A 15,846-nucleotide genomic window follows, 5' to 3' on the forward strand; every position below is an offset into this window, starting at 1 on the left:
AAACACAACTTCCACAATAAGGCAAATCACATTACTTGCTTCTCTCCAACATGCACTCCTTACTCAAATCACTAACCCTTCTATAACTTTCCTCACTTACCCTTAATTACTGCCCTATCCCATCTGAACTCTTTCTAAAATGTCTACACATTGCCTTTGTCTCTGTGTGTCTACACTGTATGTCTTGCTTAAAATGGTACCATATCTCAATTTGTCTTTGCTGCCTCCCGAGACTGACCAGAAGCTGTCATGGATGATGAGACATGTATGTATAATGTGGACACAGGTGTGAAGCAAGAGGGAAAGAAAAAGACATGAGAAACGGAATCAGATTTCCTGGGTGTGATATCAGCTCCACCTCTGACTGCACAGGACAGACCACAGACCAGTGGCTTGACCTCCCTGAACCAGTTTCTCCAGCCGAATTCCTTATTAGTGCCAATTCTCTTCTAAAAGGCAGGAAAGATTCTGAGCACGTCTACCAACCCCACAGCTTTTGAAAAAGAGATCATTTCATCTCTAAAACTGAGAGGCCCCAGACCCAGCCTATAGAAGAGGTCCCTATCCATCCATACCTAAAATAGCACTGGACTATGGAGAACAGGGCCAGTAGGCTGAAATCTCTCCTTAGACACTTCCTATGGGCCAGGGACCCTGGCATAGACAAATGCCCGAGGGGTGGTGCAGTCAAAAGTGGCAGGCTGAGCACCTCTGCCTAAGGCTGCAATAAAAGTACTTGATGGTCAGCAATAAACCAGACATCCAGGCCCTGGATCTTCCATGGGACACATGTTACAGAGGACAGAGCTAGGCTCAGCTTCAAACAGGAGGGGTCAGCGGCAGATGAACGGGCCCAGTGTAGCTCTTTTGCCATTGACTCCAAAGACTGCCCATCCTGTTCCTCAGGGAGAGGGCCCAGATAACACTGCATGCACCATGTGAATGTTTAAAAAAAAATCACTTGGGGCCTTATGAAAAGCCATAGTAGCAGTAAGTTCCCAGCCAAGTAAGGCCTCCCTTCTCCTCTGCAGCCAGTCTTGGGCCAGGCCACACACAGGAATAACACACTGGCAAGATCCAGGTGAGCTTGGTTCCATGAACCTGATGTGACAGCAGAGAGGGAAGAAGGACAAAGAGCAAATAGAGACATCTGGGACATAAACCCCGCTCTGCAGAGCATCACCAGCTCCCCATGGACCCTTGGCACTGTGTGTTATGGATCTTCCCACTCGGGTGTGGCCAGAAAGAAACAAGTTTGGAAAAAAGGGAACCCAATCGCAGAAGCTCCAGTATTATTGAGTCCATCACACCGTGAGCTCCTTGAGGAAAGGAACCAACTCTTCCTGCTGTGCTTGGCACCTAACCCAGGGCCTGGGACAAGTACTGAATATTTGGAGGCAGTTTCCCATAGTGCTTAAGGTATAGGTCCCTGGGATACAACTACTAGGATTCAAATAACCGTTCCTCCACTTTCATGGGCAAGGGTCTTAAACCTCCCTGAGCCTCAGTTTCCTCCTCTGGAAAAGGGAGGTAATTACGCCCACCTTACAAGGCTGATGTGAAAATGGAAGATGCTGGTGTCAAAGACCTGGTAGGATACTGAATGCATGCATGGTAGGTTAATAAATGGTACTGATTTCAATAATGATAATGGTACTGAGTCAGTGATGTGAGGTCTTGAGAAATGAAAACGCCTGTGCCACGTGACAGTCTATTTTGGGGGAACACAGTACTTTCGCTAAGTAAATAAATCAGTGCCATGTGTGATATCCCATCTTACAGAGGACAGTGTGGTCTGTTTCGCAGACACTGCATGGGGCGGGAGAGAGGGGGCAGGGGGGACAAACACATGAAGGTTTGGCTGTCCCCTGAAGTACACTTTCTGGCACATTCAGGATGTGTAGTGTAAGAACTGGCAGAAGCAGACTATTTGCTACTCATGGGTGGCAATGACGTCAATAAACCAGCTATACCTGTTTAGGGCCCAGTGAGCCCTTGGCTGAAATTGACAATGAGCTAGGTACCTCATGGGAGGCACACTGAGCTGGGAATCTAAAACAGTGGCCTGGAATCCAAAATCTTCCATTGCTCACTGTGTGACCCTGCATACAACAGTTAATATCACTGAGCCTCTCCCCTAAAATGAGGACAACCTCCCAGTGAATTATCAGGGAGACTAGATGAGACGTATGTTAAATACCTATGGCAGTGCCTGCCACACAGTTGGTGCTTAATAAAGAATAGTATATAATAACTATAAAACAACTTTTTTTTTAATTGAGTTGCAGGGACCTGTTTATCAAGTGCAGAAAAGTGGCTCTGCTGTGGATGCTGATCACTTTCCAAGAAAGCTCACGAAGGAGGTGTCTGCAGTTGACAATGCATATTAGAGAAATGTGCTGGGCTCCAGGAAGGAAGCCCCAGTGGACCCAGAGATGTTCTGCCAAGGCAAAAATGAGCCACGGCACACTGAGGGCACTCCCCAGCCTTGACCTACCAAGCAAGAAATGTTTGTATCTGTTTTGAGACAGCCCAGAAAAGCAGCCATTGGGTGTTGCTAGAATCAGCCAGAGTATGTGGGGGGGGGGGGGGGTGGCAGGGGTAGAGGCAAGAGATCTGTAACTAACAAGAGTTCTCAAGTTTTTGTGAAAGGTTCACATTTTTAAAAATGAAGCTAGATTAAAGGCTATCTCTATAATAATACCACTCTTGCACAACTTGCTTCCGATTTGCTTTCCTGAATAAATGAGTGGAATTACAAGAATGGTAGATAACCAGGGTATACAGAGGAAGCTAGGCCTTGTGTAGGAACCTCACTGGCCTTGCATCTCAACTTGGGGCGGGGGGGAAGAGGAAGGCTGGGGACAGCCAGCTTACAGTGCCAAGCATGGTGATAATAGTAACTGCCATTTACTGAGTATTTTCATATGTCCCAGGCACCATTCTAAGCATGTTATGTGCATTAACTCATTTAATCCTCATGACAACTCCACAGAGTAGGTACTGTTATCTTCATTTTACAGATGAGGAAAGTGAGGCCCAAAAATCCAAAATAACTTGCCCAAGGTTACATAGTTAATGAACTGGAAGAGTTGGAATTATAAAATCAAATGGATATTAAATGAACAAAATACTTGTCATATTGTCCATATAATTATCTGCTACCAAAAGAAAAATGGTATCTTATAAATGTCCTGTTCGGAAGATCCTAGATTTTGCAAATCAAAAGAAATTCATGGTCTGGGGGCACCTGGGTGGCTCAGTCAGTTAAATAGTCAACTCTTGGTTTTCGGCTCAGGTCACAGTCTCAGGGTTATGAGATGGCTCCCTGCTTAGCAGGGAGTCTGCTTGGGATTCTCGCCCTCTGCCCCTCCCCCCACTTGCGTGCATGCATCTGTGCGTGCGTGCGCTCTCTCTCTCTAAAATAAAGAAATCTTTAAAAAAAGAGAGAGAGAAATTCATGGTCAGCCCTTGCTATACACTCTGACTCTAGGGGAAGGGCCAGAGAGTGGCTGGGAGCAGATTTCCGAGGTGGGGGCAGGGGAGGCTACATTCTGCTCTTCCCAACACTCTGGGCTGACCAAAAGTTAGTAGAATACAAGTCCCCAAAGTAACCACGAACTTGGTTTTGGTTATTGCCATTAACAACTCACTGCCATTTGCTAGGTGTGGGCACAGTGCTCATCACTTCACACACATCACCACTTGTGTGATGGAGCCCTTGACTACCCTAAATGACCCCACTCTTGTCCCCATTTTACAGATGTGGAAACTGAGACTTTGACCTGAGGCTTTCTCACCACAGGGAGAAAGTAGTGGAGCCATCGCCTCCCATGGCTCCTACCTCTCTACCACTTACTTGTCAATAATCTTGGGCAGCTTAGCAACCTCACTGAATCTCAGTGTCCTCACCCATAAAATGGGAAAAATGATCTCCGCCCTGCCTACCTAAGAGGATGGCTATGGGGGAACAAATCATATATAATACTTGTGAAAACACTTTAAAAAAAAAACTGCAAAATGCTGAACAAAGCAAGAAATCATTAGTCTTATTAATTACAAAGGGTGACACCTGATCCAGCAAGCACTTTGCTAACAGGACTCCAGTGCCTCTTTTCCCTTGGGAATTTGGGACTAATTCAAAGTCTGCAGAGCCGGGGCATTCTTTTCTTCAAGTCTCTGGCATCTGGGAGTTAGAAAGTAGAAGTTCATTCTGGGGGGCACCTGGCTGGCTCAGTTGGTTAAGCGACTGCCTTTGGCTCAGGTCATGATCCCAGGGTCCTGGGATCGAGCCCCGTATTGGGCTCCCTGCTCGGCCAGAAGCCTGCTTCTCGCCCCCCTCCCACTCCCCCCACTTGTGTTCCCTCTCACGCTGTCTTTCTCTCTCTCTCTCTCTGTCAATTAAATAAATAAATAAAATATTTTTTAAAAAAAGTTCATTCTGGGAGAAGGAGGAAACAATGGTATTTGCATTCTACTCGTATTTCTCTTTAGGAATGCAATCTTGGCTGAGATTCTACTGCTTCCAGCACACTCAACCCTCAAACAATGTTCAACAAAAATTTACTGAGCATCTACTAAGTGCCAAGCACTTGTTCCAGGACAATGCATTCACGTGGCTCCGGGGTGTATAGGCTGTAGTTTGGGGGCTGGGAAATTAAAGGAGGAGAGAACAGCAAAGAGAAGGGAGCAGAGTGGCTACAGTCCTTGGAGCTTTGCAGGCTTTATAGCAGACTTCAGGCTCCTTTTCATGAGGTGGGGGAAGGCAGCACAAGAGAATGAGCTCTGAGCACTAGAATTTGAATCAAACTACGTAACCTGAGCTCTAGCACTGCCTCTCCTCAGCCTCAGGACCCCCAGCAATCAATTTACTTTCCTGACCATCAGCTTTCCCATAGGTAAAATGGGTAGAAATGTTCCCATAGGTAAAATGAGTACAATCAAATGAGATGATTGCCTGAAGGGGCCTAGCAAGGTGCCTAAAGATGCTAAAATTCAAAACTCACTTTAAATACGAAAACCATGTGTTCTCGTCCTCCTGCCCAGCGAAGATAAACTATACAAGAGCCAAAAGCTCAGGCTCTGAGATCAGACCGCTTGGGTTCCAGTCCTGGCTTGGCTGTTTACAACCTGCATGGCGTCAGGCAGGAGATGTTACCTTTCTAGGGCTCAATTTCTTCATCTGTAAAAAGGTGATAATAGTGTCCACCCATAGGATGGTTGTAGGGATTAGCCAAGATACTGCACGTGATGCTCGTGGCACACGGTAAACACCAAGCAAAGGTGAGCTGCTGCCAAGTGTATCTCTTCCAGCCCTAAAAACAACAAAACTCTGAGTCCTCTAAGATCTAGGCTGCTTGGTGACTGGCTGGCTGCCTAGGTTGGACTCTGGTGCCAGCCTCCCTGAGAAGACAGGTACAAATGAGGAGCCAGCCCCATCCCCCCACCCCATACCCAGCAGAAGATGCTCCAGCCTGACAATGAGTGACAGGAGTTGAGGGGCTGGGGATGGTCAGAGGTACAGGTGCACACTGAGCTCGTTCCCTCTTCCCTGTGAGCTCAGTAAGCAGGGAGATCTTGTCCCCAACAGAGAGAAGCACATGGCTTTGTGTAGCAAATTCACCATGTTACCATGTCACCGTCACTCCCTACCTAAACTCAACCCTACATGCTCCCATCTGAACCACTGTCCTACATCTCTCACATGCAAAAGGGGGCTAAAAAAAAATTGGTGCTCACCCCAAGTAAGACAGTGCTAACATTTTCTGGGAGCCAGATGAATTGTAACAACACAGACCTGCTTCGCTTAATTGGAAGCCCCATCCATCCATCCCTCCATCCAACCCAGCCATCGACCACCTAATTAGAAACCCAGAAGCAAGCCAAATTCTGACTGACCAGACAAGATGTCACAGAATCCACCCACACAAGCTCCTGTGCTTCCCTCCCTGGAGGGCCCCTCAGGCTTCACTATGAGCTCATATACTTTTGCTCTAGGTGCGATTCTAAAAATCCCAGCCTTCTGTTTCCCCAGGAAATGGGAGGGGCTGCTATCTGAGCCCCGTAGATGGAATGTCAAGAAGTGACCACTACGATCAGGTATCACTTCACACCCAATAGGATGGCTATTATCAAAAACAAGCAGAGGCACCTGGGTGGCTCAGTCTGTTAAGCGTCTGCCTTCAGCTCAGGTCATGACCTCGGGGTCCTGGGATTGGGCCTCTCGTTGGGCTCCCTGCTTAGTGGGGAGTCTGCTTCTCCCTCTCCCTCTGCCCCTTCCCTTGCTTGTGTTCTTGTTCTTTCTCTCACTCAAATAAATAAAATCTTTTTAAAAAAACAAACAGGGGCGCCTGGGTGGCTCAGTTTGTTAAGCGACTGCCTTCGGCTCAGGTCATGATCCTGGAGTCCTGGGATCGAGTCCCACATCGGGCTCCCTGCTCAGCAGGGAGTCTGCTTCTCCCTCTGACCCTCCCCCCTCTCGTGCTCTCTATCTCTCATTCTCTCTCTCTCAAATAAATAAATAAAATCTTTAAAAAAAAAAAACCCAGAAAATAACAAGCATTATTGGTGAGGATGTGAAGAAACTGGAACCCTTGTCCATTGCTGGGGGCGAATGTACAATGGTACAGCCGCTGAGGAAAACAGTAGGGCAATTCCTCAAAAAATTACATCTAGAGTGAACATATGATCCAGCAATTCCGCTTCTGGATATATACACAAAAGAACTGAAAGCAGGCACTCAAACCAATTTGTACACCCATGTTCACAGGAGCATTATTCACAGTAGCCAAAAGGTGGAAGCAGCCCAAGTGTCCACTGACAGATGAATGAACAAAATGTGGTATAGACATACAATGGAAAGTTATTCAGCCTTAAAAAGGGAATTCTGACACATGCTACATCATGGAAGAACCTTGAAGCTATTACGCTAAGTGAAATAAGCCTAACACAAACGTTCAAATATTGCTTCATTCCACTTACATGAGGTGCCTCAGAGTGGTCAGATTCATAGAGACAGGAAGCAAAATGGCGGCTGCCAGGGGCTGGGGGAGGGAAGAATGAGGAGTCTGTGTTTAATGGGGACAGAGTTTCCGCTGGGGAGGATGAAAAAGTTGTAGGGATGGATGGTGGTGATGGCTGCACGGCAGTGTGATTGTACTTACTGTATAGAACTATATACCTGAGCATATATTATGTATATCTAAGCACATTTTCTTTAAGTGGGGAAAGGAAAAAAGGAAGTGACTGCTACCAGGGAGAAGACAGATCATAGGTGGAACGTGAACCCCGAAAAGAACAGCAGCCGGACACCATTTAGTTTGGGGCCCACTGCCCTACAGTCTCAGAAACCCAGAGGCCTCACACTGTCATAAGCACAGTTACTGATCAGACAGACGCCGTTCTCATTCAGAGCCCAGAACAGGAATCAAGAGCCTCCCCACCCTGATGCTGCTTGGGACCCTGAGGCAGGCCACTGTGGAATGGGCTCTCCCTCAGCAATTTCCTTGTTTGCCACCAGTTCACCCCACTTCTTTCAGAAATAAAGGCTTTTGACAGAAAGAAGCTTGTGTGGGCCCCACCTCCACCAAGCAGGTGCTTTGTACATACAGGTCTGAACTCAATACCCCTGAGTCGCAAAGAGGAAGTTATTCATGCTCAGTATATTTTGCTTAGAAGCATATCATCCGTTTCAGAAAGATTCCCAACCAAAAATAGTTTTTAAACACTTCTTTTATAGTTTTGCTCTTTAAAAAAAAGAGTAAGCTTCAATGATCTGGTGAGGAAAATCACTGGCTATGGTTTTTGTGTGTAAAAATCCTGTGGCTAGGGTAATAGAAACTTTATGAGTTCACAAAATCTCCTTTTATCCAGGATCTCACTTGATTCTTAAAACCTCTCTGGGAGGTGGGCAGGGTAGCAGTCATCCCACTGTACGAACCAGGAAACTGAGGCTCAGATAGATCAAAGTCACACACACAATTAAGAAAAAGCGGAGAACCAAGGCCTTATTTCCCATCAATGCCAGATGAGGATCTGGGTTGGGACCTCACATGTGAGCGACCACGCAGTCATGAAAGTAATTTTAAAAACAGTGTTAGTTTAGGGGCGCCTGGGTGGCTCAGTCGTTAAGCATCTGCCTTCAGCTCAGGTCATGATCCCGGGGTCCTGGGATCGAGCCCCACATCGGGCTCCCTGCTCAGCAGGAAGCCTGCTACTCCCTCTCCCACTCCCCCTGCTTGTGTTCCCTCTCTTGCTGTGTCTCTCTCTGTCAAATAAATAAATAAAATCTTTAAAAAAATAAAAAATAAGTAAAAACAGTGTTAGTTTATTTTATCCCCATAACATCTTTCTGAAGTAAACTGGAAATATTATCTTTTTTAAAACAGAGGATCAACCGAGCACAAAACAAATGACTTGCCCAAGATCACCACTCAAGAAGGGGCAGAGAGACTAGACCTCTTCCCTTTTGAATACACTTGACCTTGAGCACTTCCCTATAATGTCTTGACCCCAACGCACTCAAAACTTAAAGGAGCCCGTGCAGGTTTTATATAGGTTGCACCACATTTCTGTGAACTTGGCAGGGAGTAGATATACCTTTATTCTCTTTTTAATAGCTGGAAAAGAAAAAGAGGTTAAAGAAAACTTTAAGTTCCTTTCAGCTCTAAAATGCTATGATTCTAAAAATTCCTCAGCAAGTTGCTCAGTAGAGAGAGGCCTGAAATCCACAGCATCCACCTTCCTGCTTCCCAGTCTGTTAGACCACCCCACCTCCATGACTACAAATACCATGTGTATCTGGGAGAGGGGTCCCCTCTCAGATGCATTAAATGACATAAAATGTCAAGAAAGTGCCACTGCCCGGTTAGGACCCTAATAGGGGACTTGACTTTGCTCTGTTGCTATAGCCCGGGGTCTCCTAGTAAGAGGCTCCCAAACTGGAGGGAATTCTATCCCAGGTATTTGAGACCTGACCCAGGCCTGGGGTGAGAGAGACCGCCAGTCTCAGGAACAGTAAAGCACTGTGAAGTTGCAGCTTAAGGCCCTTACTTAGATGCGTGCCCTAACACTCACTGCACATGAGAGAGCAATCGGGTCTGCTCATTCCTGCTTTCCTATAGACCTTCCCAACTCTGTTAGACACAGTAGCTTCATCCAACAAAGACTTATTAAGCACCTACTGTATGCAAGGCAGTGCTCTATGTATCAGGGAGCAAACAAAAATCTCTGACCGCACACGCAGTAGGGGAGGCCGCCAATGCCAGAGAATGGTAACTGCCATGGAGAAAAACAAAACGGGGAAGGGGGTAGATAATGCTGACAGCAAGGAGTATAGGGAAGGGGACCCAGTTTTCTTTCTTTTTTTTTTTTAAGATTTTTATTTATTTATTTATTTGAGAGAGAGAGAGCACATGAGAGGGGGGATGGTCAGAGGGAGAAGCAGACTCCCCACTGAGCAGGGAGCCCGATGCGGGACTCGAGGATCATGACCTGAGCCGAAGGCAGTCGCCCAACCAACTGAGCCACCCAGGTGCCCGGGAGCCAGTTTTCAAAGGATGGCCTGGGAGGGCTTGACTGAGGAGGAATGTTTGAGGGAATGTGGAGGAGGAGGGGGAGGAAGGGACCCATTAAGGCATCAGGGGGTGGAACAGGGGATGAAGAGCATCAGACAGCTTAAAGGTAAGCTGGTGAAATCATATCGTGTCTTATAGGCCAACAAAAGGACTCTGGATGAGAGGGGGAACAAAGGAGTAACAAAATCTGACTTCCAGTTTGCAGCAACACTCTGGCTGCCGTGATGAAAACAGTCCATCAGGAGACAAGGGAGGAAGCAGGAAGGTCAGGTACGAGGCCCATGGCAGCTGAGACCAGGGCTAAAGCGGTGAAGATAATGGACTCAGTTCTGGATATATTTAGGGCAAAGCCAATAGGATCTATTGATTAAATGGATGTGGGATTGAGAGAAAGGGGAGTTGTCAGGGATGACTAGAGTTTTGGGGGCCTGGGCAAATGGAAGAACGAAATCACCATTAACAGACGGGAAGACTTTGGGAGGAGCAGGGGTGGGGGGGTGCGGGTTCCTTTTGTTTTGGACATGCTAAACTGAGAAGCCCTTTAGACGTCAAACGTGGTGAGTACCAGCAGAACATACAAGGCTAGAGCTGAAGAGGATGGGCCGAAATTATAAATGTGGGAGTCACCAGCTGTATAGCAAAACATAATTGCATGTATTATCATACAGGATTTTCATGTATGATCACACGTAATTTGCATGAATATATGTTTATTATCTGCCCCCACCCCTAAACTGTAAGCTCCATGTGGCCAAGGACCATGTCTGTTCACAGCCAGCAAGGTACCTGGCATTCAGTAAATATTTACTGGGCAAATGGAGAAGTTGCCCAATTACTCCCTCAAGAATAGCCACAGCAGCCCATACCATGAGAAGCAGACTCTCTTGCAACCACAGTGCCAAGCCCAACCAGCTCAAAACAGGGCCCTGGGTCTGTCCACACCGGGCTTGAGATTCCAGAACGTAAGTGGATACGCCTGGTACATCACAGAGTCAGATATTTCGGTTTCAGCCCTGCCACATTCTCAATGGGTGGAGCTAGGCCAGAGCCTTGCCTGTTCTACCACCTCGCTTTCTCCCTGGGGTGGCTGGGGGAGGGCCTGCCTTATCCACAGCAGGGGTGGAGATACTGATCTACTCAGGGTATATGTACCAGGTGGTGGGAGCCCCCCACATGATAAATCCCCAAGTATTCTCTGAAACACATAAGGACCACCTGGCACCTGAAGGGGAAACACAATCCTTCTGGGGATGCATTACGAGTAACAGTTAAAAAATAAAAAAGAATGATAATCACAAACCTTCTAGCTAAAGCAAGATGGCCTGACCAATGGGTGTCATGTCTCTGCTTTACCTGCCAAGTGACTAGGAGGACAGAACTAAGGCCAAAGGGTGACATAACAAGGCATAAGATTTCAACTCAATAACTTTGCAGTTTTGAACAGTTGTCTTTATGAAGATGAGATGATGAAACAGCTCTGGTGATCTTGTACAACCTGGTCCCTTTCTGAGATACTGAAAGTGAGACCTGAGAGAGGTTTTACGACTTGCCCAGGGTCACCCAGCTATAGGCCAGGGACTAGAACTCAGGTTCTAGCTCTCTATTGATGGTTTCTTCCCATTACACCAGTGGCAAAGGAAAGGTAAGAGTTACCAAGGTAGCTAGGGAGTTTTAGGCATTAGTGTTACAACATCAAACTATGTCTTTGTCAAAGGGTAAGCTGCAGATGTTACAGGAATGCCAGGTGCACGCTGTGAAGTTAAGGATTCCTTCCCTCATACCAAACTTGTCATCCTACAGAGTTCCCCTTGGCTTTGGATTTTATGAATAAAGCTATTCATGGGGGGCCTACAGAATTGAAAAAATGATACACTAGCAGGTAAAAAAATGCAGATATATACTTCAGTAAAATGTTTACATGAAAAATTCAGATGCTAGGATATAGTCGGGTTAACATTCTAAAATCAACAAATATTGAGTGTTTCCTCTGTACAAGTCATGGTGGTAAGTGCTGAGTGTGTGTGTGTGTACATGAGCATGTGTGTATGTGTATGGCTATATGAGCGAGTTTGAGAGACACACAGGGATAAGACAGAACCCAGGTCTTCACGGTTTGCAGGGTAGTTGCTGATACAAGACTATAAACATCAAAGAAATGACTAATAATACGGGGTGTGTAATTGTTAAGTAAGTGGCATAATGTGTCTACAGGAGTTCTCAGAAGGGGGGAGTTGGAATTGTCAGGCAAGGTGCTTCTAGAAAGATACGGGATTTGAGGCGAACTTTGAAAGGAAGAAAGGCTATTGAAAAGAATGGGGAAATGGCAATGAGCAAACACTGGTGGCCTTAATTCAAGGAAGAGAAAGAAATCACGCCTTAAAAAAGGACTACACCAAACTGAACAGCCTTGAAAGTTAAAGTTCTGGGACGCCTGGGTGGCTCAGTCGGTTAAGCAGCTGCCTTCGGCTCACGTCATGATCCCAGGGTCCTGGGATTGAGCCCCAGCTCCTTGCTCAGCAGGGAGCCTGCTTCTCCCTCTGCCTGCAGCTCCCCCTGCTTATGCTCTCGCTCACTCTCTCTCGCCTATGCTCTCTCTCTCTCTAGCAAATAAATAAATAAAATTTAAAAAACAAAAAGTTAAAATTCTTACAGAAGTGGAGAGGTGCCAAAAGATTTCTAAACAGGGGAACGTGGCTGGCTCAGTCAGTAGAGCATGCAACTATTGATCTTGCAGTTATGAGCTCGAGCCCCACGCTGGGTATAGAATTTACTTTAAAAAGTACTTTCTGTAAAAAAAAAAAAAAAAAAAAAGAGTTCCTAAACATAGAATTATCAGGTTCAAAACAGGTTAATTTAACAAACATCTTCTGGAGGCAGGGCACAGTGTGCAGGCGTCGGATGAATGACCGAAGATGAACTTGCATTTGGTGGGGAACTAACTTCAGCCTGGGAGGTGGGTTGGACTTGAGATGACTAGGGAGTGAAGCAGAGTGGAAGGGGCAGGTTTGTACAACTTCCCAAGGAAGAACCAGGTCCCAGTGGCTGACTGGCTGGGAGGCAGAGAAAGTCAGCAGAGAGACATCTCCAAAGTATGAAGTCAGGCAGCTGCAAGAATGGAAGAGTTAAGGGAAGCTGGCTGACAGGAGAGATGAAGAGCTTGGTTTTAGAAGTGTTGAATCTAAGGATAACAACATCAGTGTGTCCAGTGGGCGTTTACTGATACGAGTCTGGAGTCTGACAGGTAATAGTTGAAGATACAGTATACGGGTCTTCCCAGGGGACAGAGTTGTGGGACTGAGTATAATTTCTCTGGGAGGGAGTATGAGAGAAAAAAAAAAAGGTCAAACTGAACATGGGTGTGTCCACACCTAGGAGGTGATGTGATAGTGAGCAGCAGTGATCAGAGGAGAAAAAAACAGGATAATCTAACTTGGAGAAGGGAAGGGGGGGATAGTTTCAAGTATGAGAGGGTTGTCACCAGTGAAAAATGCTACAAAATCAATCATGTGGACTGAGCACATAAATAATAAATATTCGTTGAATAAATGAATGAATGAAAGAAAGAAAGCCCTTGGCTTTGAGAATCAACTTTCCTCAGTCAGAATGGCCAGGGTTGCCAAAAGTTTTTCAATGTTAAATTTACCTCGTCCCTCCACCCCCAGAAAAACATGTTTCTTCTTCCAAAGTCATCCTGTCCACCACACAGACATCCTTCTCTGCTTCCCCCACGTTTCCCCTCATCTTCCTTCCCAGTTTCCACAACCCAAGCAACACACCTTCGGTGTCAAAGGACACAGGAAATTCCAACTAGTTTCCACTTCATTAACAACTATGCCTGTGCCTCCTCATACATAAAGGGATCGGTAGCGATTGGGTGGAAGAGGATGCTGCGCTCTAGCCCCCAGCTGCACTACTAACTAGCTGTGTGGCTTTGGGCAAGTTGTTCAACCTCTCTGGATCTGGGCTTCTACACAGACAGGAGGAGTTAGGTCTATCTAGACTCCAGACAAGTTTTGAAGGTCCCTTTCAACTCTAAAGTATACGATTTTTATCATTGTCAGAAGGTCCTTGCAACACCCTCAGAGAAGGAAGTGAGTACAAGACCCGGGGAAATGAACGCCAGACCTCTTCCCAGGGCGAAGCGCCAGTGTAGGAGTGTACCAAGAAAGTAAGAAGGCGCTGCCCGGCCCTCGCGGATCACCAGGGAACAGATCCTATCCCCAAGGCTGGGAAGGATCCCAACAAACCCGAGCGCGATTCCCACCCCACACCCCACCTTTTCTAGACTCCAGACAGCCGGGAGGCTCTAAAAAGCCCTGCGGGAAAAAGAAAGATTTCTTTCCCAGAGTCCTGCGCTGCTTTTGCCAGTTGGATTCCGGCAGACACGATCTGCAGCCCGATAATGACACAGGCAGTCTCTGGGAGAGCGACAGTTCTCGCTCGCTCCGAGTTCTGGGGACGACTGGCCGCCCGCGTCGTGCCCCGACGGGCCAGTCTCCGACCCCGACCCGGCTGCCAGGCCAGCGGCGCCCCCGTCCCGGGCCCCCTCCCCTCAACCGGCCCCACTGCGGTCTGCAAACATTTCCTGCCCCCACCCCCACCCCCATTCGGAGCTTCCCAGTTGGAGCGAGTTGGGCTCGCAGCCGGGTCAGCGCTCGCAGTTGCCCCAACTCGGCTCCCCCGGCCACTAGGGCTGGAGAGCGGGCCCCCGTCTGGCTCCGGAGCAGCCATCTGGGAAACCCAGGCGCCAGGAGCCGTGGGAGGTCGCTTGTGAAGCCTAGCGCTCGGGCGAGGAGGGGGACAACTGGCGAGGCGCCCGTGGCCCTGCTCCCTTCCTCGTCGTTACCTGCTCGCTTGCGGGGGTGTCCCGGGGCGGCCGGCCTCTCCCGGCGCTGTCTCCCCACGCAGTTGCCCATGCTGGCTCTTCAGCCGGGCCCCATGCACCGGAGGCGGCGGGCTTGTCGGCTGCTCCGTGCTTCTGCCCCGGACGGCGACGTCCCGGGTCAACGGCTCCTGCCTCCCCGCATCGGGCGCTCCTCGATCTCCCCCCGGGGGCGCGCTCTGCCCGGGCGCCGGCTTCGCCACAAACTTTGCGGGCGAGGGGAGTGAGGGAGGTGGCCGATTCCCCAGCACAGTCCCAGGTGGCCGGGCCAGGGGGGCCCGCGACGGTGCCCGGCCGGAGACCAGCTCCGCGGGAGGGGCGGAGAGAGGGGGCGGGCACCTTCGCAGCTACTCCCTGATCGCCCGGGGCTCCCAGCTGGGGCCGGCCCCCCGGAGCCTGTCACTCACCTGCCTAACCCCGCCCCAGCCCGGCCCAGCTCCCTGCCGCCGGCTCGCGGTGCCCGCGCCTCCGCCACCGCCCGCCCCAGGTGCGCATGTGACCGACGGCACCGCCCCCTCGGGCCGGGCCTGATTTTCTCATTGGCTTCCCCCAGGGTGTGTACCGCCCCTTGGCCCCACCCAGCCAGGTGTCCGCCCCGCCACCCGTCTCCCCGGCAGCCGAGCCGGGAATTATTCGCCCTCAATGGCCCCGGCTGCGTGCCCAGCGGCCGCCTTCCCTGCCCGCGCCACCGCCCCGACTCCAAGCCCCGCCCCTCAGGGAGGGACCGTCCCATCCCTCCCAGGAGCCGGCAGGCACGTGATCCAGGGAGCGCCCCGTCTCTTTAACCTTCGCCAGGCAATTGGCTCAGGAGGCGCGTGCGCTTAGAGGCCCGTCCCGTGCCACCGCCCACTTCCCCTCCCACGGTCTCTGGTTCGCGTCATGGCCGCCGCCGCCGCTCTGGAGGCGGTGGCGCCTACGGGCGCACTGTGGGGCCTCGTGCACGACTTCGTCATGGGTCAGCAGGAGGGCCCCGCTGACCAAGTGGTTGCAGGTACGGCAGACGGCGCCGCGCGGCTTCCGCATGGGGCCGACAAGAGGGAGCGGCCTCAGTACAGCCGCCGGGCGGGAAGGGAGTGAGGGGACAGCGGTGACTTTGAGAGATTGGTCTGGGGCTGGTTGTGAGCACTGCGTGCTTAAGAGCCGTAACAAATTGAGAGTCGCTTGCGTCTTCCTTAAAGCGCCTTTACGCCCCTCATCTTAGTAGATAGTCTCTCCCAGAGACTCCGTGCTCCAGCTGGGGTTAGAGAATCATTACCGAGTCACAGATGAGGAAACTGAAGCCCGGAGAGGGCAGGAGACTCGCACACTAGGCAGAGGGGGGGGCAGCTGGGACTCAGACCTAGGTCCTCCAGTCCAAAATCTGGTACTCCCGCCGCGAAACCACGTTGT

General features: G+C 49.3%; 2 protein-coding genes across 5 annotated transcripts in view; one reads left to right on the forward strand and one right to left on the reverse strand.

Moving 5' to 3' along the window:
- UBTD1 (ubiquitin domain containing 1) overlaps positions 1–14,924 on the reverse strand; it is a 55,177-nt gene extending 40,253 nt beyond the window's left edge. The window contains exon 1 of the mRNA XM_028099010.2: positions 14,422–14,924. Coding sequence (XP_027954811.1) covers positions 14,422–14,491 — 70 coding nt within the window. The 5' untranslated portion in view covers positions 14,492–14,924. The remainder of the gene's footprint in view (positions 1–14,421) is intronic.
- A 384-nt stretch (positions 14,925–15,308) lies between these two features.
- MMS19 (MMS19 cytosolic iron-sulfur assembly component) overlaps positions 15,309–15,846 on the forward strand; it is a 33,100-nt gene continuing 32,562 nt past the window's right edge. For all 4 annotated transcript variants that reach the window (XM_088020220.1, XM_028098750.1, XM_088020221.1 and 1 more), the window contains exon 1: positions 15,309–15,448. In XM_088020220.1, coding sequence (XP_087876346.1) covers positions 15,337–15,448 — 112 coding nt within the window. In that variant the 5' untranslated portion in view covers positions 15,309–15,336. The remainder of the gene's footprint in view (positions 15,449–15,846) is intronic.

Source organism: Eumetopias jubatus, unplaced genomic scaffold, assembly GCF_037043125.1.
Source record: "Eumetopias jubatus isolate StellerSeaLion01/CBP00866 unplaced genomic scaffold, mEumJub1_p1.0 scaffold_17, whole genome shotgun sequence".
In the NCBI taxonomy this organism is placed as follows: domain Eukaryota; kingdom Metazoa; phylum Chordata; class Mammalia; order Carnivora; family Otariidae; genus Eumetopias; species Eumetopias jubatus.